General features: G+C 36.3%; 2 protein-coding genes across 5 annotated transcripts in view; one reads left to right on the top strand and one right to left on the bottom strand.

Annotated features, from left to right (window-relative positions):
* Positions 1-27,503, top strand: part of ABCB1 (ATP binding cassette subfamily B member 1) — a 220,523-nt gene that overhangs the window by 14,237 nt on the left and 178,783 nt on the right. The window lies entirely within an intron of this gene.
* The window catches only part of RUNDC3B (RUN domain containing 3B), a 205,555-nt gene that overhangs the window by 128,229 nt on the left and 49,823 nt on the right, over positions 1-27,503 (bottom strand). For 2 of the 4 annotated variants that reach the window (XM_033193874.1, XM_033193877.1), the window contains exon 3: positions 5,264-5,314. The exons of the other annotated variants lie outside the window; for them this stretch is intronic. In XM_033193874.1, coding sequence (XP_033049765.1) covers positions 5,264-5,314 — 51 coding nt within the window. The remainder of the gene's footprint in view (positions 1-5,263; positions 5,315-27,503) is intronic. 4 annotated transcript variants of the gene reach the window in all.

Here is a 27,503-nt window from a genome sequence, read left to right as displayed (position 1 = left end):
TTTATCATCATGAATTAATAATGTATTTTAAATCCTCCCTTCCTCAGTAATTACTTCTCTGCAGCAACATCAAGAAGTGTTCTTGTCAGAAAGCACCATTTTAGGACCAATGTCTGAGATAATATCTGAGTGGTTCCAAACCATGGCAGAACATTAGTATAATTGGACTACTTTTAAAAAATACTCATGTCTAGCCTCCCCACAAACTGAATAATCAAAATCTTTAGGGGAAGATGTAGCCATTTGAATTTTTAAAAATCTCCCTCTAGTATTTCTAGTGATGTACTTATTATTAATTAACCAATAGAAATCCTACAAGTCATGATAGGTAACTTCTATTCATTATTCAGGGCATTTTAAAGGCCTCCTCTTCCAGAAACCCATGCATGATCCCAACAGCCAGTCCCTCTGTTGGCACAGCACCCTGTGCTTACTTCTCCTCAAGATTATTTCTTTACTTGATTATTTCACATACTAGGCGGTAAGATCACTAAGACAGGAATTTTTTCTTATTTTAGATCAATCTCTAACACTTGACACAGTGCTTGCTTGGCTCACAGTAGGCACTCAATAAATATTTGTTGAAAAATTAAGTTGATAAATCAGCACAACACAGATAATCTTAATTGCAAAGAACACAAAAAATTAATTTAAAAAAATCCAATTAGTATCTTTTTATAGCAATAGTTTGGTAACAGTCTGCTAGTGTTTGCGTGATTACAAACATCAAATATTTTGCACAAATATATTTTTCTTTATATAAATAAAAACAAATGCATCTATAAATCTTTATTCAAGTAACCATACAATTCAATGCCTCTTTAAAAATAAAATATTGCAGCCTGTCGCGGTGGCTCACGCCTGTAATCCCAGCACTTTGGGAGGCCCAGGCTGGTGGACCACAAGGTCAGGAGATCAAGACCATCCTGGCTAACATGGTGAAACCCCCTCTCTACTAAAAATACAAAAAAAAATTAGCCAGGTGTGGTGGCGGGCACCTGTAGTCCCAGCTACTTGGGAGGCTAAGGCAGGAGAATGGCGTGAACCTAGGAGGTGGAACTTGCAGTGAGCTGAGATTGCACCACTGCACCCCAGCCTGGGTGACAGAGCGAGACTCCATCTCAAAAATAAATAAATAAATAAATAAAAAATAAAATAAAATTTTGCTACTTACAAATATAAACTGACAGATTTCTCCCTCTTAATCTCTCTCCATCACTTTCTTCTGCTCCCTTTCTTCTTTTAACTAAAAATTTCCCGGTATAATACCTCAGTATAGTTTGTCTCTAGGGCACTTTTCATGTCATCAATTTGTTAGCCATTTGGAGGGGAAGCAGGGTGACTGGTGGTTAAGAACATGGTCTTTGAGTCAGGTGGACCTGAACTAGATCACTTTCTAGCTACAGGATCTTGAAAAAATGACTTAGGTTCACTCTATGAGTCTGGGCCTCTTCTGTAAATTGAAAATAATGATAGCACCTACTGGATAGTACTGTTGTAAGGATTAGATGAGACCATGTATGTGCAGCAAGTAGCAAAGAGTCTAGTGCATACTAAATTCAAAATAAGTGTTAATTATTACTATTGTTATTACTGTAATCACACAAGTAGTTACAGGGACCAAGCTCTCCTTGCATCACGAAATGAAGTAGGAATGAGATGCAAAGTTAAATTCTTCACATTACTTGCTTTGGAATCTAGAGAAATCTTCCAAATTTACTCCCTAATCCAACTTTACTCCCATCATCAACCATTGTAAAGTTACTTCCTCAAATGTTTCTAACTTCAACTCATTTTCCTTGCCTTCTATTATTTGGGATCATTCTATAATTTCAAAATGAGAGCTACAGCTGCCAGACTTTCTTCAAGAAATGAAGTACTACACACTGGAAAGAATATTAAGGAAAGAGTATCACCAAGATTCTGTGGCGAGTTTAAGTCTCTCTAAAAAGACAATATGGGAAAGAGAAGTCAGAGAAATAGGCAAGGGAAAATACAACATTTTATTAGCCAATGGCAACCACCTATAGTGGTAATCCAGATAGGTAACCACAGGGAAAGATAAAGCATAGGTTGCCCATGAACAAGAAGACTTTCCTTTTTAAGGAAATGTACAAGGGTCCAGGACTTTGGCATAGGGCATGGTTTGCTTTTCTGTAATGTTATTTTAAGCCTTCTCTTTAGTTTCAGATGGCTGAAGAAAATAATTTGTAGGATGTTTCGAAGTAGAGCTGTTGAAAACCAAAGAGTATAAAAAAAGCCCTGTTTTGAAGGAGAGAAAACAGAGACAGAAAAACTAGAAAACTAGAGTTAGGTTAAGCAGAGAAGGAGTGGGCACTAAATCCTTGGAACTCCTGCTATAGGTAGGGCACACTATCTACAAGGACTTTTACCCAAAAGATAATGAAAAGATTTCCCAGATTACAAACTGAGAAGCTAAGCAATTGACAGGATGGCATATCATCACGACTTGCAGGGCCATAAATCAACTGGCAAGATCTTCATAACACGTTTATCTGCTCTACAAATTAGATGTGAGATGACTTGGCTTGATTCTGGTATCCTTCCTTTTCCATGTGCATCATTTCCAAAGTGAAGCTCTTAACTCAAGACACTGAATTTTTCACATTCAGAAAGATATTCTTCAAGAGAAGGTAAATTATCTTGCTAGAACCTCCAAACAAGCTTTCATGTAAATTGTCTGTATATCCTAGGATTTCACCTAAATAATTAAATAATTTCTGCAGCTACAGAAAAGGTTTAATTTAGTTCAATATAACAGATGTGTTCAATGAGTTATCTGTGATATTATTTGAACATCACTTTTATGTAAATACAGATTAACTGCTAGTAAAAGTCTATAACCTGTATTTAACAGGAAAATTAAAAAACAAAGCTATAAGCTACTCATGCCTTTAAAAATAAATATTGAAGTAATACCACTCCCCAAATACTTTGACTTCCTTCAAAAATAATCATAGACAATCATATAGCAAGAAACTGACTACTCTGTATCTTGAAGAAATGTTATTCCAAAGATGAGATATGCTGTCAATAACAGAATTCTCTTTAAAGATCTCAGTGAATATAGGTATACAACATGCTTTCAATTATAAGTGTTCTTGGAAGTTAACATTTTACCAATGAAAAAGTTAAACAAGCTTTTTAAAATGTATTCCCATCCCATCAATCCAACTCTATTCATCTTTAGGCATAGAAACAAATGGTGAAAAGTTTGCTAGACTAAAAGACAATCTGTTACTGACCAGCTATGTGATTATCTTTCCGGACCCAAAAATTGCCTGTCATCTCTAGGGTCCAATGTTACTCTAAAATTACTCTTCTATACTCTTTAAGTGAGTTATCCATTTACACTCTGCAATATGTCTGTGTTCTGTTTGTGTCTTATTTTATGGCGAGAATAAGACCTTCTAAGAACAGAAATTAAATTTTCTAAATTTTCTAAAGTGGTTCTCTACTAAGCAGTAGCTGACACATCATCTTTTCACAATATAATAAAAATATAAGTGAATCTCTTAAGTGACTTATCTCCCCACCTTTAGTAGTAGTGCTTAGCTATGTAAACAGTGAATGAAAAACTGATTTCACAAATGAAAGTTCTGTTAGAGTTAAAATATATCACCTACTTGACAATATTAAAGACTATTACCTTTGAGCTGCTATTCATCTAGACAATCAACAAAAGACAAGATAGTCCTACCACATTTTAATAAACCACTCTGATGTCACTGAAAAAGCTTTCAGATATTTAAAGAAAATTGGTTCCTTTTAAAAACTTGTGGACTTCTCACTTTCAACTTTGTAGCAGCAATCCCAAGTTTCTTACTGCTAATTTATAAAAGCCAGTTTAATATTATCCACTATTTTATCAAACAGAAAATTTCCATTTCTGTAAAAGGTCAGAAACTTTTCCTTTAAAAAAGTACTATTATTAGTTGAGGTTTATATTTATTAGAACATCCAGCTTTGAAGGTAAAATTATGACACTGATCCATTTTCTAACTAAAATCTCAATTAATGTTCTAAAAAATAGAACAATTATAAATACCTAAAAATAATTAGTTACACTTTAAATTGAATCTGAGGAAGTCAGAATCTACATTAGATACTGAATTGTGCTTACATTGCTAGTTCTACATGTTACTTACAGGACACTTCAAGTATATCATTTAGGCACTATGAATCAGTTACTCACCTACAAAATGTAACTATTTTCCTTTGGTATTGACAATGTAATGTCTAGCTCACTAGTAAGGAATTTATCACAAACATATACAAAAATCTAAAGTATGTGTCTCTACCATAACAATTAGTCAACTCTTAATTTTCCAAAACAAAAAGATTAAGATGACCAGGTTCAGCAAAAATCTGAATATTGAATCAATTTAATAGACTTTTTTATCCCAGTAATTTTACTCTCTCTGAAATGGAGAACAAACGTTTTGTTTTTTTCCTTCCACCAGCATTATTAACATAAGGCTTAAAGTACTGGTGGAATGAAATCGTACATGACGGCTGAAGTCCACACAGAGAGCTACACATAAATGTGTACCCCTGAAGAAATCAAGTATAACGTGTGTCAGTAGTGATTAAGACTATAGGTACAGAACATAAAACAGAATTGCTTGAAAGGATTAATTGTGGGAATGAAAATTAAGGAAATGACATTTGTTTTTTACTTTTTCTCCTTTGTTCTACTATTTAAAAATAATGACTATATTGCTTTTCCAAGCAAAAAATATAGAAAGCTAGATCATAAGTACAGAGGTCCAGCAGTGTTTGCATATAGAAGAAATTCAATTAAAAAAAGTTTTGAATAAGTAAGTAAAGGTATGCATTCTACCTGGGAGAAAGGAAACTAAGAAATACATTCCCACTAATGGTTCAAGAATGAAAAAGCAGTTATTGTTTATAGGGCCACATCTATGTTTTACTGAGACTGGAATATTCATACAGCTTCCCTTAGCTTCTACTACACATGTAATATTTATTATTATACAGCATTTAAAAAGTAAATAGGTTATTATATTGTGTGGATTTACAAGATTTTAATTTTAAAATTTAGCATAAGCCTACTTGTGCCCTCTGGATTTAAAAAAACAAAAACACACAAAAAAGAAAGCTTCACAAAACCCATGCAATGTACTAAAAAAGATCACTTAACTGATACAGCCCTCCCCCGAAAGTCAATTCCATGCTCCCGTGCAGCTCAGTGGCGGGAGACATCACCAGCATAGAGTACCTTGAAGAGGTATTTGGAGATGAGCCAGCCATCTGCAACTTTGGGAAATCTCTTTAAAAAAAATAACAACAACAACACACAGATATTTAAGAAACCTGCCATCATGTTTACAATTCCAAACTGAATAGCCCAACTAAGATGGCTACATATAATTTTGAAGCAGTAACCACTACTTTTACCTACTAAATAAATGAACTCTGTTAAGATAAATATGAGTTACACTTGGCACCTAAACAAAGCTAGTTCCTTGTAGATTACTGTATTGGAGAGGCTAAGGTGTCTGTAAGTCATAGAAATACGTGAGCAGAAATTGTTCCCTGTTTACTTTTACCTCTATCATTCTTTCTTAGATATAATAAACTGATCAGTATAATAGACCTCAAAGATGAGCAACGGCTTGACTGAACTTGCTGGCTATGCACCTCAGAACTTACAAGATTGGTTAGGAAAAAAATCACTCACTTTGGGACAATATGGCTCAGAAAATTTCCAACTTTAAAAATAAATACATATTTTTAAATGTTAACTTTTCTAAAAGTTATAAACAAATACATTTTGAAATGTAGCCATTCTTTTTTTGCCTAAGAATTGTTAAAACTTTTATGTTTTCTCCCTGTATGAGAGCAGCACTTAGATATTATATAAAATATTTGTCAGTTTAACCAACGTTGACTAAATGCCTACTCTATCAAAAACACTGTTTTATTTGTTACAGCTTCCAATTCTTGTTTAACAAATCACCAACTGGAAAAGTACTAGAAATTTTTGCTGTATTTTTTGGAAATTGCTAGTATAATAATATGGGAAAACTCCAAAGCCAAATTTCTGAAATAACATTCCCCCAAAAATAACATTTCCTTCTCTCATAGTCAAACACTGAAATCTCCAATAGCAAATAGTCCCACACCTTTCAAAACACTTAGATCCTTTATAAAACCAATACAAGACAAACACATACAGCTAGTAATGTGACGTGAAAAATGAAAGGAAGGAGATACATACAGTTGTGCCACATCTATGCATCTACCATTCACTCTATTCTCTTACTTCCATAACATTTTAAACAAATATTAAATTTGGAAAAACATATCCAAAAGGATCTTTAACTTGGTACACTAGTTAAAGCTTATATTAGAACATAATGTTTTTGCTATAACTACAACAAACAAAAATGAAATTTCTCAACATTGAAATGTATATCAGAATAGAATGCTTTTCATTGCAAATAACATCAATTCCTAATGTTTAAACCATATTTACTATCTGTCCTAAAACAAAGTTCTCTATATTATTTGTGATTTATAGATCTAAAAACTTATCAAAGTAAAAACAATTTCCATGAAAATCTGACTTAAAGAAATTTTACTACAAAAAATGTACCAAATAAGCATATCATGACCAGACTTACGGCATTTATTAACCAATCCCTCATATACGGTGAAAAACAATTACTGAAAATAGCACGAAACTCAATTTATGGGGTTTTTGTGTGTGTTTGATTTTTAAGAGACAGGGTCTCACTTTGTTACCCTGGCTGGAGCTCAGTGATGCATTCATAGCTCACTGCAACCTCAAATTGTTGGGCTCAAGTGATCCTCCTGCCTTAGTCTTGTGAGTAGCTAAGGCTACAGGTGCATGTCACCAGGCTTAGCTAATGTTTTTACGTTTTTTTTTGTAGAGACCAGATCTTGCTACATTGCCCTGACTGGTCTCGAACTCCTGGGCCCAATGGATTATCCTGCCTTGGTCTCCCAAAGCATTGGGATTACAGTTGTGAGCCACGATGCCTGGCCTAGATTATGTTTGTTACGTTTTTTAAAAGCTGTTAGTAGGCTAGCCTCTGTGTCCTGATTTTCATTTTGGCTGTGAAAGACTATGGGAAAATTTTCTTAAATTTTTCACTTATTTGTAGGATTTAATTGCTTTAATTACAATTTAATACAATTAAGCCATTCCAGACAAGTTAAAAGCAACCAGAAATATCTGGACCAAACAATCCACTATATTCCAAGCTATCTGTACTCAAATTTCAACAGCTGTCATTTTACAGATGAGAAAAGGCAGGCCCAGAGACAAAGCTACCAAGACCCAGCAATCAGTGTTCTCTGTAGCTTCAAGCTGACCTACTCCTTAGGAGATGGGTAGGACTTGACTGATGGAGGATAATTTGTCAGTTGGTTTTCCTGGTTGGTTAGAGTTCTCACTGACAACCCCAGAAGGAAGGGGGAAAAAAATGAGGTAGTGAAATATGTAATGGGAAGGAATAGAAATGTTTTTTATATAAAATGTAAATCCTTAGCAAGTAGAAGCGCTGCTCTTTAAAAAAATAGGTGTATGACAAAGCTCACATTATTTCAAAGTGGCCCAAGGCTTGTTTGTAGAAGGGTTCTTATTTGAGATGGAAACAGAACCTTTTGTTATAAAATATATAATGTTAAAAGAAAGTGAAACAGTATTTACCATTATGTAGCTTAGAAAAATAGTTGGGACAAGACCAAATAAATCAGGTTCAGAAAGCGTTTTGCTCAAGAACAAAATTCATTCAAATACAACAGTATAACTATACCATATAGTTATTTCAAGAGTAAGTTTCTGAAATTTCAGGCAAAGGCAGAATCAACTCAGAGATGGATATGCAATAGAAGAATGCTTCTATACTGAATACTGAAGATAGACAGCATTTACTGACCCAAAAAGTATATAATTTTCCGTATCAAATAATTGATTCATAATTTTATTAATACTGAAATTAGCCCTCACACAGAAGAGACTATTGGCCACCGTTTTAAACAAATAAATTTGCCTTGATGATAAAACTGAATATGTTTCTAATTCACAAATATGATATTTACTCTTCTATATTTTGCTCCAACTTTGTTTTCCATTCATTTCCATTTCTTTGATCATTGAATCACTATCGTGATTGATATAATCAATGAATTTTAACACTTAAGAAAAAGTAAGCATTTAGCTTTTGCTATATCTATTCTATTTTTTTCTCTCTCTCTGCACATATATTTTTTTCTAAAAATGTTGCAGGTAGATATCTTTATATAAATGCACCAAGATGGATTATGGAAAAGACTCCTAGATAAAATGGTCTGTAAATGGATTACCATTTGTAAAACAAAACTAATTCAGACTTTCACAAGTCTTGTCTATAAATTGGCAGTATCATATAGAACATATTCTATTACTAACATTGTTAAGGCGAGTTGCTTAAAATCTTCCACTTTGTATTTATATATGAGAAAAATTTTTCAGTGAAGCAACAGTTAAAAGTGCTATAGTACTGTAATTCAGCTAGCAATGAGACTATCTTTTACACAGCATTTTTCATCTTTTAACAGGTTCTGAAGTTAAAATGTAGTACTATATATAAGTTTTCTTAAACTTTAAAAATACTGCTTTAAAATGCCATTTACAGGTAGGTGGTAGGTATTAATATATTAGAAACAAAGTATTTGTTCATTGATTTAATAATTTTTAAAATACTGAGTACCAAAATTGTGCAAATCTTTTGAAGTTCATCAAGTGCAAATCTTGTGAAGTTTAAAGGTCATAACTTTAAAGAAAAGAAAATGTAGAAAATTTTTAATAAAATAAAAATATAGATCACAAGAACAATGGCAATCAATGAAACAGTGACAACTATTAATGAAAATACCCTTCATCAAATTAAAGTATTTGAATTTATGGATAATAAAATTTTAATTTTTATTAAAATGTTTTAAATTATATCAAATATATCTGTACTATAGGGTCATCTTAGGTTCTTATACCAAGAAATCTAAGCCCCAGGCTCAGTGGCTTACACCTATATTCCTGACCCTTTAGGAGGTGGAAGCAGGAGGATCATTTGAACTCAGGGGTTTGAGATCAGACTGGGCAACATAGTGAGACTCTGTCTCTATAAAAAATTTAAATTAAAAAAAAATCTATGAGAGCTATTTAAAAATTCAGAGATTTAAAGTAAAAATATAGTGTATATGCAAACACACATAAATATTTGGCATTCAAAATTTTAACATACTTCAGTCAACTCTTAATTAGGCTATATATTAGAAATAATACATCAGGGCCGGGTGCAGTGGCTCAAGCCTGTAATCCCAGCCCTTTGGGAGGCCGAGACGGGTGGATCACGAGGTCAGGAGATCGAGACTATCCTGGCTAACCCGGTGAAACCCCGTCTCTACTAAAAAATATAAAAATCTAGCCGGGCGAGGTGGCAGGCGCCTGTAGTCCCAGCTACTCGGGAAGCTGAGGCAGGAGAATGGCGTAAACCCGGGAGGCGGAGCTTGCAGTGAGCTGAGATCCGGCCACTGCACTCCAGCCTGGGCGACAGAGCGAGACTCCGTCTCAAAAAAAAAAAAAAAAAGAAAAAAGAAATAATACATCAGAATAGGAATTTATCATTAGACTTCTAGCAAAGCAGTGTGCAGCGATATTGTTCACCTTAAGGAAAAGAGGTAACAAGACCATAAAATTATTTTGAAAAGGATAACTCATTGAAATTAGAATATCAGAAAGATGTAGCAACTGAGATTATTATTATGAAACCCTCCTAAAATGAACAAAGTTCACTAAATTGTGCAATCTTTCCCTTGTTCTATAAAATGAGAAACATTTACTTTCTTTAGATGAGCAACATTAGCACAAGAAAGTAAGCAAAACTGTTGAATTATGTAGCATAATTAATAAGAAAGCAATTTTCCATGATTAAAAATAAAGTATGACTTGCTCATTACAAGTACTGTAAATTGCTCTATACCAATTTGCAAAAATCACAAGGTCAAACTGGAAATGTCCCGTTAGTCTTCTGACAGAAACTTAAAGGGCTACAAACAGATAAATAAACATAAACACGAACTACCAGCAGAGATCATCAATTTCTGTTAAAGAAATGAAATTGGATTACATTGTAGACTAAAACATTTCTGTAACTCTCTTATTAAAAAAAAGACATTCAAACATATCTCAGATAATTTTATCAACAGTAGAATTTATTTAAGTCTTTTCATAATATCATCTTCTTTGTGGTAATCCCCCTTCCCCAGAAGCCAAATGTAAATTTTGAATAATTTTATTTGAAGAGATTTTGAAAGTGACGTTCATGTAAAATAAACCTGAAAAATTTCCCAGTGTACCAAAGTTTAGAACCATTAATAAATCTCTAATTCTGTAAATAAGTTAATATTTAAATTGGGGAATGAAAATGATTTCTTGAAAATTCTAGTTTGGTTATAAAATATAAAGATCATTTTGCCTATATTTCCTTATAAATAAATACATATACATAAGATTTTGTTCACCAAGAAATACCTATAACAAACACAGTAATTAAGAGTGCTACAATAATATGACTCAAACAGAACCAAGTATATGAGAATTGTGTTATAAAATTTTAGACATTCAAAACAATATAAAACATTACAGAACTAAGATAAGAAAAATATTTCATATGTTTTAAAACAGAAATCATAAAGTCTCAAATGAAAAGTAAGTATAAAATAACAAACTACCAACAGTAATCACATGTGAAGAGTAATATCAATGGAGAAAAAAGGTCACTACTGATCAAAATGGGTTTATATAAAAATTAGTTCCACATAATAGTTTTTTTCCTATTCTAGGGTAATTAAAAATTCTCTCCACAAAATAAATAGGCAAAATGTCATGAAAAGAAAATGAAAAAAAGTAATAAACATGAAAATATATTCAATTTCATTTCCAAATAAATAGAAATTAAAATAACAAAATTATGTGTATATATATGTATATATTGCATTATATAAAATGTGTAGCTCTCTGTTTTTAGCATCTATGTAGTTATTTTCTCCCAAATCTTAAATTTATTATAAAACATTAATATAGAGTTTAGTTTTATTCTATATGCAATTTAAAGCACGAAATCAAATTTACAAAGGTATACATAACCCCGGACGCTTCGAGAATTACGTGAATACAACGATTTTCTGAGCTACAATATCTGCTTCAACTTTCCTAAATTTCCAAGTACATAACTTGGTGTTTCTCAGAGCGGCCTTTCCCATTGTCTAAAAGTCAAACTCTGGTGACCTTAAGAGCCAATTTCTTATCTCTGGTATCACGTTTTGGCCTGAGTATATGGGATTTTATTGAATGAATTGTGTTCATATGTTACTACAGAAACAATTTAAGTCTCATTTTGTGTTCAAACCAAGATTTTCCAACAAAAGTTGGAAAATCTTCAAAAATGAACAAAGAAAACTCAAAAGCCAAATGAACAGGTTTATCATTATCCATTGTTTCTAACAGTGTTTACACTGTACTTCAAAAGACGGCCTCATGGGGAGGTAACTGTTTATCATCTAAGTCAGGAAGAGCTTTGAGGTTCAAGCCAGAGTTCCTGAGCAATGCTTAGGTATCATAACAGTTCAATCGGATTAGAGAAATTCTAAAATGTCAAGTCACAGGAGCTCTAACTCATTTTAAGAGTCCAAATCCAAGTCCTATCAGAAAAAAATATAGGAAATATTACTCTTACATCAATTTTTCAACAAATAATGACTGAGTTTCTGCCATATCGTAGGCTCTGCTCTAGAGATTTGGGATACACCAATGAACAAAACAGATGAAGATCTCAGCCCCAGTAAAGCTTACATTTTAGTGGAGGTGAAGAAAGATAATAAACAATAATCATAATAAGTACATAACGTAATATGTTAGAAGTTAAGACTTAATGTAACTCAGGGGAAAGAGGTCAGGAGCGCTTGAGGTTAAAAGGAGGGGAGGTGATTTATCATTTAAAATATAGTGGAAGGGTTAAACTTCATTGAGTAGTTTTCAAACAGATGAGGGTGTTAACCATTCAGACACTGGATGAAGTGTGCTCCTTACACAGCGAACAGCCAGTGCAGTGGTGCCTTGTGGTAGAATGTGCCTGATATAGTCAAGAAAAATCAAAAGACTGACAAGGGTAGAGAACAGTAACTTGTGGGGGGAAAATTAGTTGTACACAAATATAACTGGAAAAAAATGCTAAGAATCAATATAAAATCTAAACTGAATGTCAGCAAGCCAAATGTTAAATAAGTATAATTAGCAGACTAAATTATAGGCAATTTAACAGTGTCTTATATTTAATCATTTTTTCTTTAATAAATGCTACATTTCTAATTCACAGTCTATACTTGTCTGGTATATTCAGCTTTTTCTTTTCTTTTTCTTTTTTTTTCTTTTGGAGATAGAGTCTCACTCTGTTGTCCAGGTTGGAGTGCACTGGCACAATCATGGCTCACTGCAGCCTTGGTCTCCTTGGGCTCAGGTGATCCTCCCACCTTAGCCTCCCAAGTAGCTGGGCCTACAGATGCACACCACTATGCTCAGCTAATTCTTGTTTTTTGCTTGTTTTTGTTTTTTTGTTTGTTTTTCTAGAGGCAGGGTTTCACCATGTTGCCCAGGTGGGTGTCAAACTCCTGGGGCTCAAGTGATCTGCCCGCCTTGGCTCCCAAGGTGTTGGGATTACAGGCATGAGCCACTGCACCTGGCTAACTTTTTCATTTTAATCAGTTATTTTCCATATAAACTTCACAAAAATCACGAATACATCCCATCCTCATGTCACCAAGCTGAAGTTTACGTTGTCTCTGATGACTTTACTGCTAAATTTCTATTTTTCTATTTTTCTTAATCTATGTGGGCTAATAGTCAGTTCATAAATAATCAAAGTCACAGATGACATTTTAAAGAATTGCAATTTTCATCTGAGGTACTTTTATGCCTCTTTCTCGTGTAAAGCCTTCCCTGACTCATCCAAGAAAAACAGATTATTTACTCCTTTGTACTACATCATGCTCGCTAATATACTTCTATTATGACTTGATGACATTAGTACACACCATTATTTGTTAATATGTCCTTCTTCTACCTTTCAAGACTGTGTTTCATGTGAAAGCATACCTTATTAATCTCATATCCTGGGCCCCCAGCACAGGGCCTAAATTTGTTGTTGAATAAGAGAACGAATGAGTAAAGAGAATAGAAAAATTGTAAGAAAAAAAATTGTGGGTGGAGGGAAGCCAAAAAAAGCAGAAAGTATACATCAAGTGTCAAATTTAAGGCATCTGTTTCAGAAAAAGAACAGGGAACTCAGGTTATGATTCATTTCCAAAGCAGAGAACAAGTAGAAGTAATATTTGGCCAAGAAAAATATGGAGGGGTGATGGTAAATGAGTATTCCTTGGGACTTCTTTTTACTGTGCTCTGTGACAAATTGTCCAGTTTTCTAAAGTAAGTGAGGGTCAAGGAGTTGGAATCTTATATATTATAATCAAAAAGTGGGATCTTCCCCATTTTAAAATGTTTTAATGGGAAGCAATAGAATTTGGGGGAGTTATACATTTATTCTTTATAGTAAATGTTCTGCTATGAGTTTTGAAAAACAGAGTCATGTAACCATGATTATAAAACACGTAACAGTTTCATCATGCAAAGAAATTCCTTCATCATGATGCTAGTCAACCCCCACCCTGCAACCTTTAATCCTTAGTACCACTTATCTATTCTCTGATACTACAGTTTGGTCTTTCCTAGAACATCATATAAATGGAATCATATGTAACCTTTGGAGTTTTGCTTCTTTCATTTAGCCATAATGTATCTGACATTTATACATGTTGTTTTTTGTGGAAATTTTTTTTTTCTTTTTATTACTGAGTTTTCCCAGTGTATGAACATACAATAGTTTATCCATGCATCACATGAAAGATATTTGGGTTGTTTCTAGTTTTTGACAGTTTTGAATAAAGCTGCTATAAACAGGTTTTTGTGTGAACTTATGTTTTCCTTTCTCTTGGGTAAAAGTGTGGGATTTGGGACTACTGGGATATAAAAGTATATTTAACATTATAAGAAAATGACAAGCTGTTTTCCAAAGAGGTTCTACCATTTTGCACTCCCACCAGCGAGGTATAAGAGTTCATATTTGCTCCTCATCCCCAAAAGAGCTTGATAAAGGTGTGCAGTGGTAACTAATATGGTCTGAATTTGTTTTCCTAATTACTAATGATGCCGAACATCTTTTCATTTGTTTACTTGCCATATGTGTATCTTATTTGATGAAATATCTGTTCAACTCTTGGCACATTTTAAAATTGCATTGGTTTTCATATTAATAATGTTTTTATAGCAGTTCTTTTAATATTATGCATACAATCCCTTTGTCAAATACGTGATTTGCAAATTTTTTTTTCCAGTCTATGGCTTGTCTTATCATTAACAGTGTCTTTCAGGGAGTAAAAGCTTTTAATTTTGATGAGGTACAGTTTATCCTTTTTTTGTTTGTTTTATGGATTGTATTTTTGTTGTTATATATAAAATCTGTTTGCCTAATTAAACAAAGATATTCTACATTTTTAAGAGTTTTATACTTTTACATTTTGTGTTTACACCTATAACCCACTTTGAGCTAAATGTGAGGTAAGGAACAAGGTTCATTTTTTTCCTGCACACAGGTATTCGATTAACACTAGCACTATTATTCTTATTTATTTATTTATTTCTTTATTGTTTATTATTATACTTTAAGTTCTAGGGTACATGTGCATAACGTGCAGGTTTGTTACATATGTATACTTGTGCCATGTTGGTGTGCTGCACCCATCAACTCGTCAGCACTCATCAACTCGTCATTTACATCAGGTATAACTCCCAATGCAATCCCTACTCCCTCCCCCCTCCCCCCTCCCCATGATAGGCCTCAGTGTGTGATGTTCCCCTTCCCGAGTCCAAGTGATCTCATTGTTCAGTTCCCACCTATGACTGAGAACATGCGGTGTTTGGTTTTCTGTTCTTGTGATAGTTTGCTGAGAATGATGGTTTCCAGCTGCATCCATGTCCCTACAAAGGACACAAACTCATCCTTTTTATGGCCGCATAGTATTCCATGGTATATATGTGCCACCTTTTCTTAATCCAGTCTGTCACTGATGGATATTTGGGTTGATTCCAAGTCTTTGCTATTGTGAATAGTGCCGCAATAAACATACGTGTGCATGTGTCTTTATACCAGCATGATTTATAATCCTTTGGGTATATACCCAGTAATGGCATGGCTGGGTCATATGGTACTTCTAGTTCTAGATCCTTGAGGAATCGCCATACTGTTTTCCATAATGGTTGAATTAGTTTACAATCCCACCAACAGTGTAAAAGTGTTCCTATTTCTCCGCATCCTCTCCAGCACCTGTTGTTTCCTGTCTTTTTAATGATTGCCATTCTAACTGGTGTGAGATGGTATCTCATTGTGGTTTTGATTTGCATTTCTCTGATGGCCAGTGATGATGAGCATTTTTTTTTTCTTTTTTTTCGTTTTATTTATTTATTTTTTATTCTACTTTAAGTTCTAGGGTACATGTGCATAACGTGCAGGTTTGTTACATATGTATACTTGTGCCATGTTGGTGTGCTGCACCCATCAACTCGTCAGAACCCATCAATTCATCATTTATATCATGTATAACTCCCAATGCAATCCCTCCCCCCTCCCCCCTCCCCATGATAGGCCCCAGTGTGTGATGTTCCCCTTCCCGAGTCCAAGTGATCTCATTGTTCAGTTCCCACCTATGACTGAGAACATGCGGTGTTTGGTTTTCTGTTCTTGTGATAGTTTGCTGAGAATGATGGTTTCCAGCTGCATCCATGTCCCTACAAAGGACGCAAACTCATCCTTTTTTATGGCCGCATAGTATTCCATGGTGTATATGTGCCACATTTTCTTAATCCAGTCTGTCACAGATGGACATTTGGGTTGATTCCAAGTTTTTGCTATTGTGAATAGTGCCACAATAAACATACGTGTGCATGTGTCTTTATAGCAGCATGATTTATAATCCTTTGGGTATATACCCAGTAGTGGGATGGCTGGATCATATAGTACATCTAGTTCTAGATCCTTGAGGAATTGCCATACTGTTTTCCATAATGGTTGAATTAGTTTACAATCCCAACAGTGTAAAAGTGTTCCTATTTCTACACATCCTCTCCAACACCTGTTGTTTCCTGACTTTTTAATGATTGCCATTCTAACTGGTGTGAGATGGTATCTCATTGTGGTTTTGATTTGCATTTCTCTGATGGCGAGTGATGATGAGCATTTTTTCATGTGTCTGTTGGCTGTATGAATGTCTTCTTTTGAGAAATGTCTGTTCATATCCTTTGCCCACTTTTTGATGGAGTTGTTTGTTTTTTTCTTGTAAATTTGTTTGAGTTCTTTGTAGGTTCTGGATATTAGCCCTTTGTCAGATGAGTAGATTGCAAAAATTTTCTCCCATTCTGTAGGTTGCCTGTTCACTCTGATGGTAGTTTCTTTTGCTGTGCAGAAGCTCTTTAGTTTAATTAGATCCCATTTGTCAATTTTGGCTTTTGTTGTCATTGCTTTTGGTGTTTTAGACATGAAGTCCTTGCCCATGCCTATGTCCTGAATGGTATTACCTAGGTTTTCCTCTAGGGTTTTTATGGTATTAGGTCTAACATTTAAGTCTCTAATCCATCTTGAATTAATTTTCATATAAGGAGTAAGAAAAGGATCCAGTTTCAGCTTTCTACTTATAGCTAGCCAATTTTCTCAGCACCATTTATTAAATAGGGAATCCTTTCCCCATTTCTTGTTTTTCTCAGGTTTGTCAAAGATCAGATGGCTGTAGATGTGTGGTATTATTTCTGAGGACTCTGTTCTATTCCGTTGGTCTATATCTCTGTTTTGGTACCAGTACCATGCTGTTTTGGTTATTGCAGCCTTATAGTATAGTTTGAAGTCAGGTATCGTGATGCCTCTAGCTTTGTTCTTTTGACTTAGGATTGTCTTGGCAATGCGGGCTCTTTTTTGGTTCCATATGAACTTTAAAGCACTTTTTTCCAATTCTGTGAAGAAAGTCATTGGTAGCTTGATGGGGATGGCATTGAATCTATAATTACCTTGGGCAGTATGGCCATTTTCACGATATTGATTCTTCCTATCCATGAGCATGGTATGTTCTTCCATTTGATTGTGTCCTCTTTTATTTCACTGAGCAGTGGTTTGTAGTTCTCCTTGAAGAGGTCCTTTACATCCCTTGTAAGTTGGATTCCTAGGTATTTTATTCTCTTTGAAGCAATTGTGAATGGAAGTTCATTCCTGATTTGGCTCTCTGTTTGTCTGTTACTGGTGTATAAGAATGCTTGTGATTTTTGCACATTAATTTTGTATCCTGAGACTTTGCTGAAGTTGCTTATCAGCTTAAGGAGATTTTGGGCTGAGATGATGGGGTTTTCTAAATATACAATCATGTGATCTGCAAACAGGGACAATTTGACTTCTTCTTTTCCTAACTGAATACCCTTGATTTCTTTCTCTTGCCTGATTGCCCTAGCCAGAACTTCCAACACTATGTTGAATAGGAGTGGTGAGAGAGGGCATCCCTGTCTTGTGCCAGTTTTCAAAGGGAATTTTTCCAGTTATTGCCCATTCAGTATGATATTAGCTGTGGGTTTGTCATAAATAGCTCTTATTATTTTGAGATATGTTCCATCAATATCGAACTTATTGAGCGTTTTTAGCATGAAGGGCTGTTGAATTTTGTCAAAGGCCTTTTCTGCATCTACTGAGATAATCATGTGGTTTTGTCTTTGGTTCTGTTTATATGCTGGATTACGTTTATTGATTTGTGTATGTTGAACCAGCCTTGCATCCCAGGGATGAAGCCGACTTGATCATGGTGGATAAGCTTTTTGATGTGCTGCTGGATCCAGTTTGCCAGTATTTTATTGAGGATTTTTGCATCGATGTTCATCAGGGATATTGGTCTAAAATTCTCTTTTTTTGTTGTGTCTCTGCCAGGCTTTGGCATCAAGATGATGTTGGCCTCATCAAATGAGCTAGGGACGATTCCCTCTTTTTCTATTGATTGGAATAGTTTCAGAAGGAATGGTACCAGCTCCTCCTTGTACCTCTGGTAGAATTCAGCTGTGAATCCATCTGGTCCTGGACTTTTTTGGTTGGTAGGCTATTAATTATTGCCTCAATTTCAGAGCCTGCTATTGGTCTATTCAGGGATTCAGCTTCTTTCTGGTTTAGTCTTGGGAGAGTGTAAGTGTCCAGGAAATTATCCATTTCTTCTAGATTTTCTAGTTGATTTGCATAGAGGTGTTTATAGTATTCTCTGATGGTAGTTTGTATTTCTGTGGGGTCGGTGGTGATATCCCCTTTATCATTTTATTGTGTCTATTTGATTCTTCTCTCTTTTCTTCTTTATTAGTCTTGCTAGCGGTCTGTCAATTTTGTTGATCTTTTCAAAAAAACAACTCCTGGATTCATTGATTTTTTGGAGGGTTTTTTGTGTCTCTATCTCCTTCAGTTCTGCTCTGATCTTAGTTATTTCTTGTCTTCTGCTAGCTTTTAAATGTGTTTGCTCTTGCTTCTCTAGTTCTTTTAATTGTGACGTTAGAGTGTCCATTTTAGATCTTTCCAGCTTTCTCTTGTGGGCATTTAGTGCTATAAATTTCCCTCTACACACTGCTTTAAATGTGTCCCAGAGATTCTGGTATGTTGTATTTTGTTCTCACTGATTTCAAAGAACATCTTTATTTCTGCCTTCATTTCGTTATGTACCCAGTAGTCATTCAGGAGCAGGTTATTCAGTTTCCATGTAGTTGAGCGGTTTTGATTGAGTTTCTTAGTCCTGAGTTCTAGTTTGATTGCACTGTGGTCTGAGAGACAGTTTGTTATAATTTCTGTTCTTTGACATTTGCTGAGGAGTGCTTTACTTCCAATTATGTGGTCAATTTTGGAATAAGTGTGATGTGGTGCTGAGAAGAATGTATATTCTGTTGATTTGGGGTGGAGAGTTCTGTAGATGTCTATTAGGTCTGCTTGCTGCAGAGATGAGTTCAATTCCTAGATATCCTTGTTAACTTTCTGTCTCGTTGATCTGTCTAATGTTGACAGTGGGGTGTTGAAGTCTCCCATTACTATTGTATGGGAGTCTAAGTCTCTTTGTAAGTCTCTAAGGACTTGCTTTATGAATCTGGGTGCTCCTGTATTGGGTGCATATATATTTAGGATAGTTAGCTCTTCCTGTTGAATTGATCCCTTTACCATTATGTAATGTCCTTCTTTGTCTCTTTTGATCTTTGATGGTTTAAAGTCTGTTTTATCAGAGACTAGTATTGCAACCCCTGCTTTTTGTTTGTTCTCCATTTGATTGGTAGATCTTCCTCCATCCCTTTATTTTGAGCCTATGTATGTCTCTGCATGTGAGATGGGTCTCCTGAATACAGCAGATGATGGGTGTTGACTCTTTATCCAGTTTGCCAGTCTGTGTCTTTTAATTGGAGCATTTAGTCCATTAACATTTAAGGTTAATATTGTTATGTGTGAACTTGATCCTGCCATTATGATGTTAACTGATTACTTTGCTCGTTAGTTGATGCAGTTTCTTCCTAGCCTCGATGGTCTTTATATTTTGGCATGTTTTTGCAATGGCTGGTACCGGTTGTTCCTTTCCATGTTTAGGGCTTCCTTCAGGGTCTCTTGTAAGGCAGGCCTGGTGGTGACAAAATCTCTAAGCATTTGCTTATCTGTAAAGGATTTTATTTCTCCTTCACTGATGAAACTTAGTTTGGCTGGATAAGAAATTCTGGGTTGAAAATTCTTTTCTTTAAGAATGTTGAATATTGGCCCCCACTCTCTTGTGGCTTGTAGAGTTTCTGCCGAGAGATCTGCTGTTAGTCTCATGGGCTTCCCTTTGTGGGTAACCCGACCTTTCTCTCTGGCTGCCCTTAAGATTTTTCCTTCATTTCAACTTTGGTGAATCTGGCAATTATGTGTCTTGGAGTTGCTCTTCTCGAGGAGTATCTTTGTGGCGTTCTCTGTATTTCCTGAATTTGAAAGTTGGCCTGCCCTACTAGGTTGGGGAAGTTCTCCTGGATGACATCCTAAAGAGTGTTTTCCAACTTGGTTCCATTTCCCCCCTCACTTTCAGGCACCCCAATCAGATGTAGATTTGGTCTTTTTACATAATCCCATACTTCTTGCAGGCTTTGTTCATTTATTTTTCTTCTTTTTTCTTTAGATTTCTCTTCTTGCTTCATTTCATTCATTTGATCCTCAATCGCTGATACTCTTTCTTCCAGTTGATCGAGTCGGTTACTGAAGCTTGTGCATTTGTCACGTATTTCTCGTGTCATGGTTTTCATCTCTGTCAGTTCGTTTATGGCCTTCTCTGCATTAATTATTCTAGTTATCAATTCTTCCACTCTTTTTTCAAGATTTTTAGTTTCTTTGCGCTGGGTACGTAATTCCTCCTTTAGCTCTGAGAAGTTTGATGGACTGAAGCCTTCTTCTCTCATCTCGTCAAAGTCATTCTCTGTCCAGCTTTGATCCGTTGCTGGCAATGAGCTGCGTTCCTTTGCAGGGGGAGATGCGCTCTTATTTTGTGAATTTCCAGCTTTTCTGCCCTGCTTTTTCCCCATCTTTGTGGTTTTATCTGCCTCTGGTCTTTGATGATCGTGACGTACTGATGGCGTTTTGGTGTGGGTGTCCTTCCTGTTTGTTAGTTTTCCTTCTAGCAGTCAGGACCCTCAGCTGTAGGTCTGTTGGAGATTGCTTGAGGTCCACTCCAGACCCTGTTTGCCTGAGTATCAGCAGCAGAGGCTGCAGAAGATAGAATATTGCTGAACAGCAAGTGTACCTTTCTGATTCTTGCTTTGGAAGCTTCCTCTCAGGGGTGTACTCCACCGTGTGAGGTGTGGGGTGTCAGTCTGCCCCTAGTGGGGGATGTCTCCCAGTTAGGCTACTCAGGGGTCAGGGACCGACTTGAGCAGGCAGTCTGTCCGTTCTCAGATCTCAACCTCTGTGTTGGGAGATCCACTGCTCTCTTCAAAGCTGTCAGACGGAGTCGTTTGTGTCTGCAGAGGTTTCTGCTCCTTTTTGTTGTTGTTGTTGTTGTTGTTGTTGTGCCCTGTCCCCAGAGGTGGAGTCTACAGAGACAGGCAGGGCTCCTTGAGCTGCTGTGAGCTCCACCCAGTTGGAGCTTCCTAGCGGCTTTGTTTACCTACTTAAGCCTCAGCAATGGCGGGCGCCCCTCCCTCAGCCCCGCTGCTGCCTTGCCTAGATCGCAGACTGCTGTGCTAGCAATGAGGGAGGGTCCGTGGGCGGGCGTGGGACCCTCCCGGCCAGGTGAGGGATATAATCTCATGGTGTGCCTGTTTGCTAAGACCCTTGGTAAAGCGCAGTATTGGGGTGGGAGTTACCCGATTTTCCAGATGTTGTGTGTCTCAGTTCCCCTGGCTAGGAAAAGGGATTCCCTTCCCCTTTGCGCTTCCCAGGTGAGGCGATGCCTCGCCCTGCTTCAGCTCTCGCTGGTCAGGCTGCAGCAACTGACCAGCACCAATTGTTCAGCACTCCCTAATGAGATGAACCCAGTACCTCAGTTGAAAATGCAGAAATCATCTGTCTTCTGTGTCGCTCACGCTGGGAGCTGGAGACTGGAGCTGTTCCTATTTGGCCATCTTCAGCACTATTATTCCTAAAGATTATCACTTTTCCATTAAATTGTCTTTGCACTAGCAAAATGAATCAAGCATATTTATGTGTATCTTTTTCCAAACTCTCTATTCTTTTTTTTTTTTTTTTGAGATGGAGTCTCACTCTGTCACCAGGTTGGAGTGCAGTGGCAAGATCTCGACTCACTGCAACCTCTGCCTCCTGGGTTCAAGTGATCTTCCTGCCTCAGCCTCCTGAGTAGCTGGGACTACAGGCATGTGCCACCACACCCAACTAATTTTTTGTATTTTTAGTAGAGATGGGGTTTCACCATGTTGGCCAGGATGGTCTCGATCTCTTGACCTCGTGATCTGCCCGCTTTGGCCTCCCAAAGTGCTGGGTCTATTCTGTTTATATGTATAAGCTTTCACCAATAACACATAGATTACTGTATCTTAACAGTAAGTCTTAAAGTCAGATAATTTGAGTTTCCAACTTAGTTCTTCCTTTGTGAAATTGTTTTGCCTATTCTAGTTACTTTGCCTAGCCATATAAATTTTAGAGTAAGTTTTATATCTACAAAAAAAGCCTTCTAAAACTTTGAGATTGCATTGAATCTATAGAACAATATGAAAAGAACTGACATCTTAATGAGTTTTCCAATCCGTAATGAAGAATTATCCATCCAAAATATCACAGTATCAATGTTGAGAAACCCTGTTGCAAACTTCTGTAGACGCCTTTTAAGGAATTTTTCTTCTAATAGCTAGCTGTAAAGATTTTTTTAAACATGAATCAAAGTTGAATTTTGTCAAATGCTTTTCTATGCACCTATTAGTATGATCCTATGATTTTTATTCTTTAGTCTGCTAATAAAATGAAATACATCGATTTTCAAATACTGAAGCATCCTTGCATTCCAGTTTGATGTGTCAATATTTATTGAAGATTCTGATGTCTGTGTCCATGAGGTGTATTGGTATGGACAGTCATTTCTTGTTTTAATGTATTTCACTTCATTGTGCTTTGCAGATATTGTATTTTTTACACGTTGAAGGTTTGTGTCAACCCTGCATCCAGCAAGTCTTTTGGTGCAAATTTTCCTATAGCATGTGCTTACTTTGTGTCTCCCTGTCATGTTTTGGTAATTCTCACAGCATTTAAAACTTTTTCATTATTATTGCATCTGTTATGGTAAAGAGTGATCAGTGATCTTTGATGTTACTATTGTAATAATTTTGGGGTACCATGAGCCACACCCATATAAAATGGCAAGCTTTATTGATAAATGTATGTGTTCTGAATGCTCCAGCTACCGGCCATTTCCCATCTCTCTCTTTCTCCTCAGGTCTCCCTATTCCCTTGAGACACAACAATATTGAAATTAGGCCAATTAATAATCCTATGATGGCCTCTAAGTGAAGAGTGGCATGTCTCTAACTTTAAATCAAAAGCTGTACATGATTAATCTTATTGAGGAAGGCATGTCAAAAACTGAGATAGCCAAAAGCTAGGCCTCTTGTGCCAGTTAGTCAAGTGGTGAATACAAAGGAAAAGTTTAAAGGAAATTAAAAGTACTACTCTAGTGAACACATGAAAGAAGTGAAGAGTCTTACTGCTGATAGGAAGAAAGTTCAAGTGGTCTGAATAGAAGACCAAACCAGCCATAACATTCTCTTAAGCGAAAGCCTAATCCACAGTAAGGTCCTCTCTTTAAAGCTATGAAGGATGAGAGAGGCAAAGATGCTGCAGAAGAAAAGTTTGAAGCTAACAGAGATTGGTTCATGAAGTTTCAGAAAAAAAAAAGCCATCTCTGTACATAAAAACAATAATAAAACAAAAAGGTGAAGCAGCAAGTGCTGATGGAGAAGCTATGGTAACTTATCCAGAAGACTGAACTAAAATAACTGATAAAGGTGGCTACACTAAACAACAGATTTTCAATGTAGACATAACAGCTTTATACTGGAAGAAGATGCCATCTAAACCTTTCATAGTAAAAGAAGAGAAGTTAATGCCTGGCTTTAAAGCTTCGAAGGACAGGCTGACTCTCTTATTAGGGCCTAATGCAGCTGGTGGCTTTAAGTTGAAGCCAATGCTTATTTACCATTCCAAAAATCCTAGGGTACTTAAGAATTATGCTAAATCTACTCTGCCTGAGCTCTATAAATGGAGCAACAAAGGCTGGATGACAGCTTCTCTGTTTACAGTTTGGCTTACTAAATATTCAAAGCCCATTGTTAGGCCGGGTGTACGGTGGCTCATGCCTGTAATCCCAGCACTTTGGGAGGCCTAGACGGACGGATCATGAGGTGAGGAGATCCAGGCCATCCCGGCTAACACAGTGAAACCCCGTCTCTACCAAAAATATAAAAAAAACTAGCCGGGCGCGGTGGCGGGCGCCTGTAGTCCCAGCTACTCGGGAGGCTGAGGCAGGAGAATGGCGTGAACCTGGGAGGCGGAGCTTGCAGTGAGCTGAGATCAAGCCACTGCACTCCAGCCTGGGTGACAGAGCGAGACTCCATCTCAAAACAAAAAAAAACAAAAAAAAAACAAAGCCCATTGTTTTGATCCACTACTCAGAAAAAAGATTCCTTTCAAAGTATTACTGCTCACTGACAATGCACTTGGTCACCCAAGAACTATGACAGAGATGTACCAGGAAATTAATGTTGTTTTCATGGCTTCTAACATAACATCTAATCTGTAGCACAGGGAACAGGGAATAATTTAGACTCAAGTCTTATTACTGAAAAAGTATATTTCTTAAGGCTCTAGCTTCCATAGACAATGAGTCTTCTGATGGATCTGGGCAAAGTAAATTGAAAATCTTCTGGAAAAGATTCATCAAGAACATTCGTGATTTATGAGAAGACGTTAAAATATCAACATTAACAGGAATTTGGAAAAAGTTGATTCCAACCCTCATGGATGACTTAGAGGGGTTCAAGACTTTGGTGGAAGGACTCATTGCAGATAACATGGAAATAGCAGAAGAACTAGAAGTGGAACTTGAAGATGTGACTGAATTATTGCAACTAGAACAGATGAGGACTTCCTTCTTATGGATCAGCAAAGAAAATGGTTTCTTGAAATGGAATGTACTCCTGGTGAAGACACTGTGAACATCAGTAAAATGACAACAACAGAAGATTTAGGATACTAAATAAACTTAGTTGATAAAAAGCAGTGGCAGGGTTTGAGAGTACTGACTTCAATTTTGAAAGAAGTTCTACTGTGGGTAGAATGCTACCAAATAACATTCTTTCACTCTCATTGCCCAAGCTGGAGTGCAATGGCATGATCTCGGTTCACTGCACCCTCCGTCTCCTGGGTTCAAGTGATTCTCCTGCCGCAGCCCCTTAAGTAGCTGGGATTACAGGCATGCGCCACCATACCTGGCTACTTTTTTTGTATTTCTGGTAGAAACGGGGTTTCACCATGTTAGCCAGGCTGGTCTCAAACTCCTGAACTAAGGTGATCCACTTGTCTTGGCCTCCCAAAGTGCTGAGATTACAGGCGTGAGCCAGCGTACCCGGCCCCTTTTTTAGTTTCTTAAGGTGAAAGCTTAGGTTACTGATTTCAGACCATTCTCCCTTTCTAAATAAGTTTTTAATGTTTCAGATTTCCTTCTAAGTGCTGCTTTAATCACATGCTACACATTTTGATACGATGTATTTTAGCTTTTCATTCAGTTCAAAAGACTAATTTTCCTTGAGAATCCCTCTTTGATCCAAGAGTTATTAGCAAAGACTTGGAACCAACCCAAATGTCTATCAATGACAGACAGGATTAAGAAAATGTGGCACATATACACCATGGAATACTATGCAGCCACAAAAAGGGATGAGGTCATGTCCTCTGCAGGGACATGGATGAAGCTGGAAATGATCAATCTCAGCAAACTATTACAAGATCAGAAAACCAAACACTGCATATTCTCACTCAGAAGTGGAAGTTGAACAATGAGAACACATGGACATAGGGTGGGGAACGTCATATACTGGGGCCTGTCACGGGGTGGGGGACTAAGGGAGTGATAACATTAGGAGAAATACCTAAGGTAGGTGACAGGTTGATGGGTGCAGCAAACCACCATGGCACATGTATACCTATGTAACAAAACTGCATGTTCTGCACATGTAACCCAGAACTTAAAGTATAATTTTTTTAAAGAAGTGTGTTTTTACATTTTCAAACATTTGCTGATTTTTCAGATATCTTCCGTTCTTGATTTCTACTTTCATTACAGAGAACATACTTTATATGATTTTAATTCTTTTAAATTTGCTAAGGTTTCTTTTATGGCTCAGAATAAGATATCTTTTTTAATGTTCCACTTGCCCTCGAGTAGAATATATATTCTGCCACTGAGGAGTATTTTATAAATATCAATTATAAATGTTGGGGTAGCCAGGCAGTGGTTCACACTTGTAATCTCAGCACTTTGAAAGGCTGAAGTGAGAGGACCAACTTGAGCCCAGTAGTTCGAGACCAGCCAGGGCAACAGAGTGAGACCTAGTCTCTACAAAAAATCAAAAACTTAGCTGGGTGTAGTGGTGTGTGCCTGTAGTCTCAGCTACTCAGGAACCTGAGGTGGGAGAATCATTTGAGCCTGGGGATGTGGAGACTGCAGTGAGCCATGATTGTGCCATTGCACTCCAACCTGGGCGACAGGGTGAGATACTGTCTTAAAAAGAAGTTGGAGTGTTTTATAGAAGTCAGTTAGCTGATAATATTGCCCAGATCTTTTGTACCCTGACTAATTTTCTGTTTACTTGATCTACTATTATGAGAGGAGTGTTGACATTGTGTATATAACACAATGTCAGCTTTTGTTTTTTACACTCTGTTGTCAGCTTCATACATACTTTGGTTTTGTTCTGTCTTCTTGGCAAAGTAATCTGCTTTTTAAATATGTAAATGTCCAACTTCATCCCTGTCCGTCTTCTTTGTTCTGAAATCTACTTTGATATATAATTAAATCTACTCCAACTTTCTTTCAATTACTTTCTGCATGGAATAACTTTTCCTATCCTTTTAACCTATCTTTATCACTAGAATTAAAATGGGTTTCTGTATATATTGAGTCCTTTTTTTACCCAATCAAAAAATCTCTTTTAATTGGTGTGCTTAGGCCATTTATATTTAATATACCTATTAATAAGGTTTGATTTAGGTCTGCCACTTTATTGTTTGTTTTCTGTTATCCCTTTTTTCACCACCTTCTTTTTGTATAACTTTAATGTTTTAATGTTCCATTTTATTTATTTATTTTTTGACTAAAACTCTTAGTATCATTATAGTCACTACTTTATGAAATAGAATACCTAATCTGTAATAGTCTACAGTTAATATTTTACCATTTCAAGTAAATATATATAACCACATAGTTCCCTTTACTCTGTAGACTTCGCTTTAAAAGTCACTTGTACTATATATGCAAACCTGAAAATCTTCCCCAGCAGTGGCATAATTTTGCTTTCAAGAGTAGAGTCAGGGCCCGGCATGGTGGCTCACACCTGTAATCCCAGAACTTTGGGAGGCTGAAATGGGAGGATTGCTTGAGTAGTCATATTGAAAGACCTTAATAGAGGAGAAAAAATCTGCTGCATTTATTTAGATATTCACAGTTTCTGTTGCTCTTTTTTCATTCATGAAGTTCCAAGTTTTCTTCTGATATCATCTCCGTTTAGCCTGAAGAACTTCTGTTAGCATTTCTTTTAGACTAGATTTGCT

This window comes from Trachypithecus francoisi, unplaced genomic scaffold, assembly GCF_009764315.1.
Source record: "Trachypithecus francoisi isolate TF-2019V2 unplaced genomic scaffold, Tfra_2.0 Lachesis_group4, whole genome shotgun sequence".
NCBI classification, from domain to species: domain Eukaryota; kingdom Metazoa; phylum Chordata; class Mammalia; order Primates; family Cercopithecidae; genus Trachypithecus; species Trachypithecus francoisi.
The sequence above is the reverse complement of the archived record's forward strand: the minus strand, read 5'-3'. Positions and strand labels throughout refer to the sequence as shown.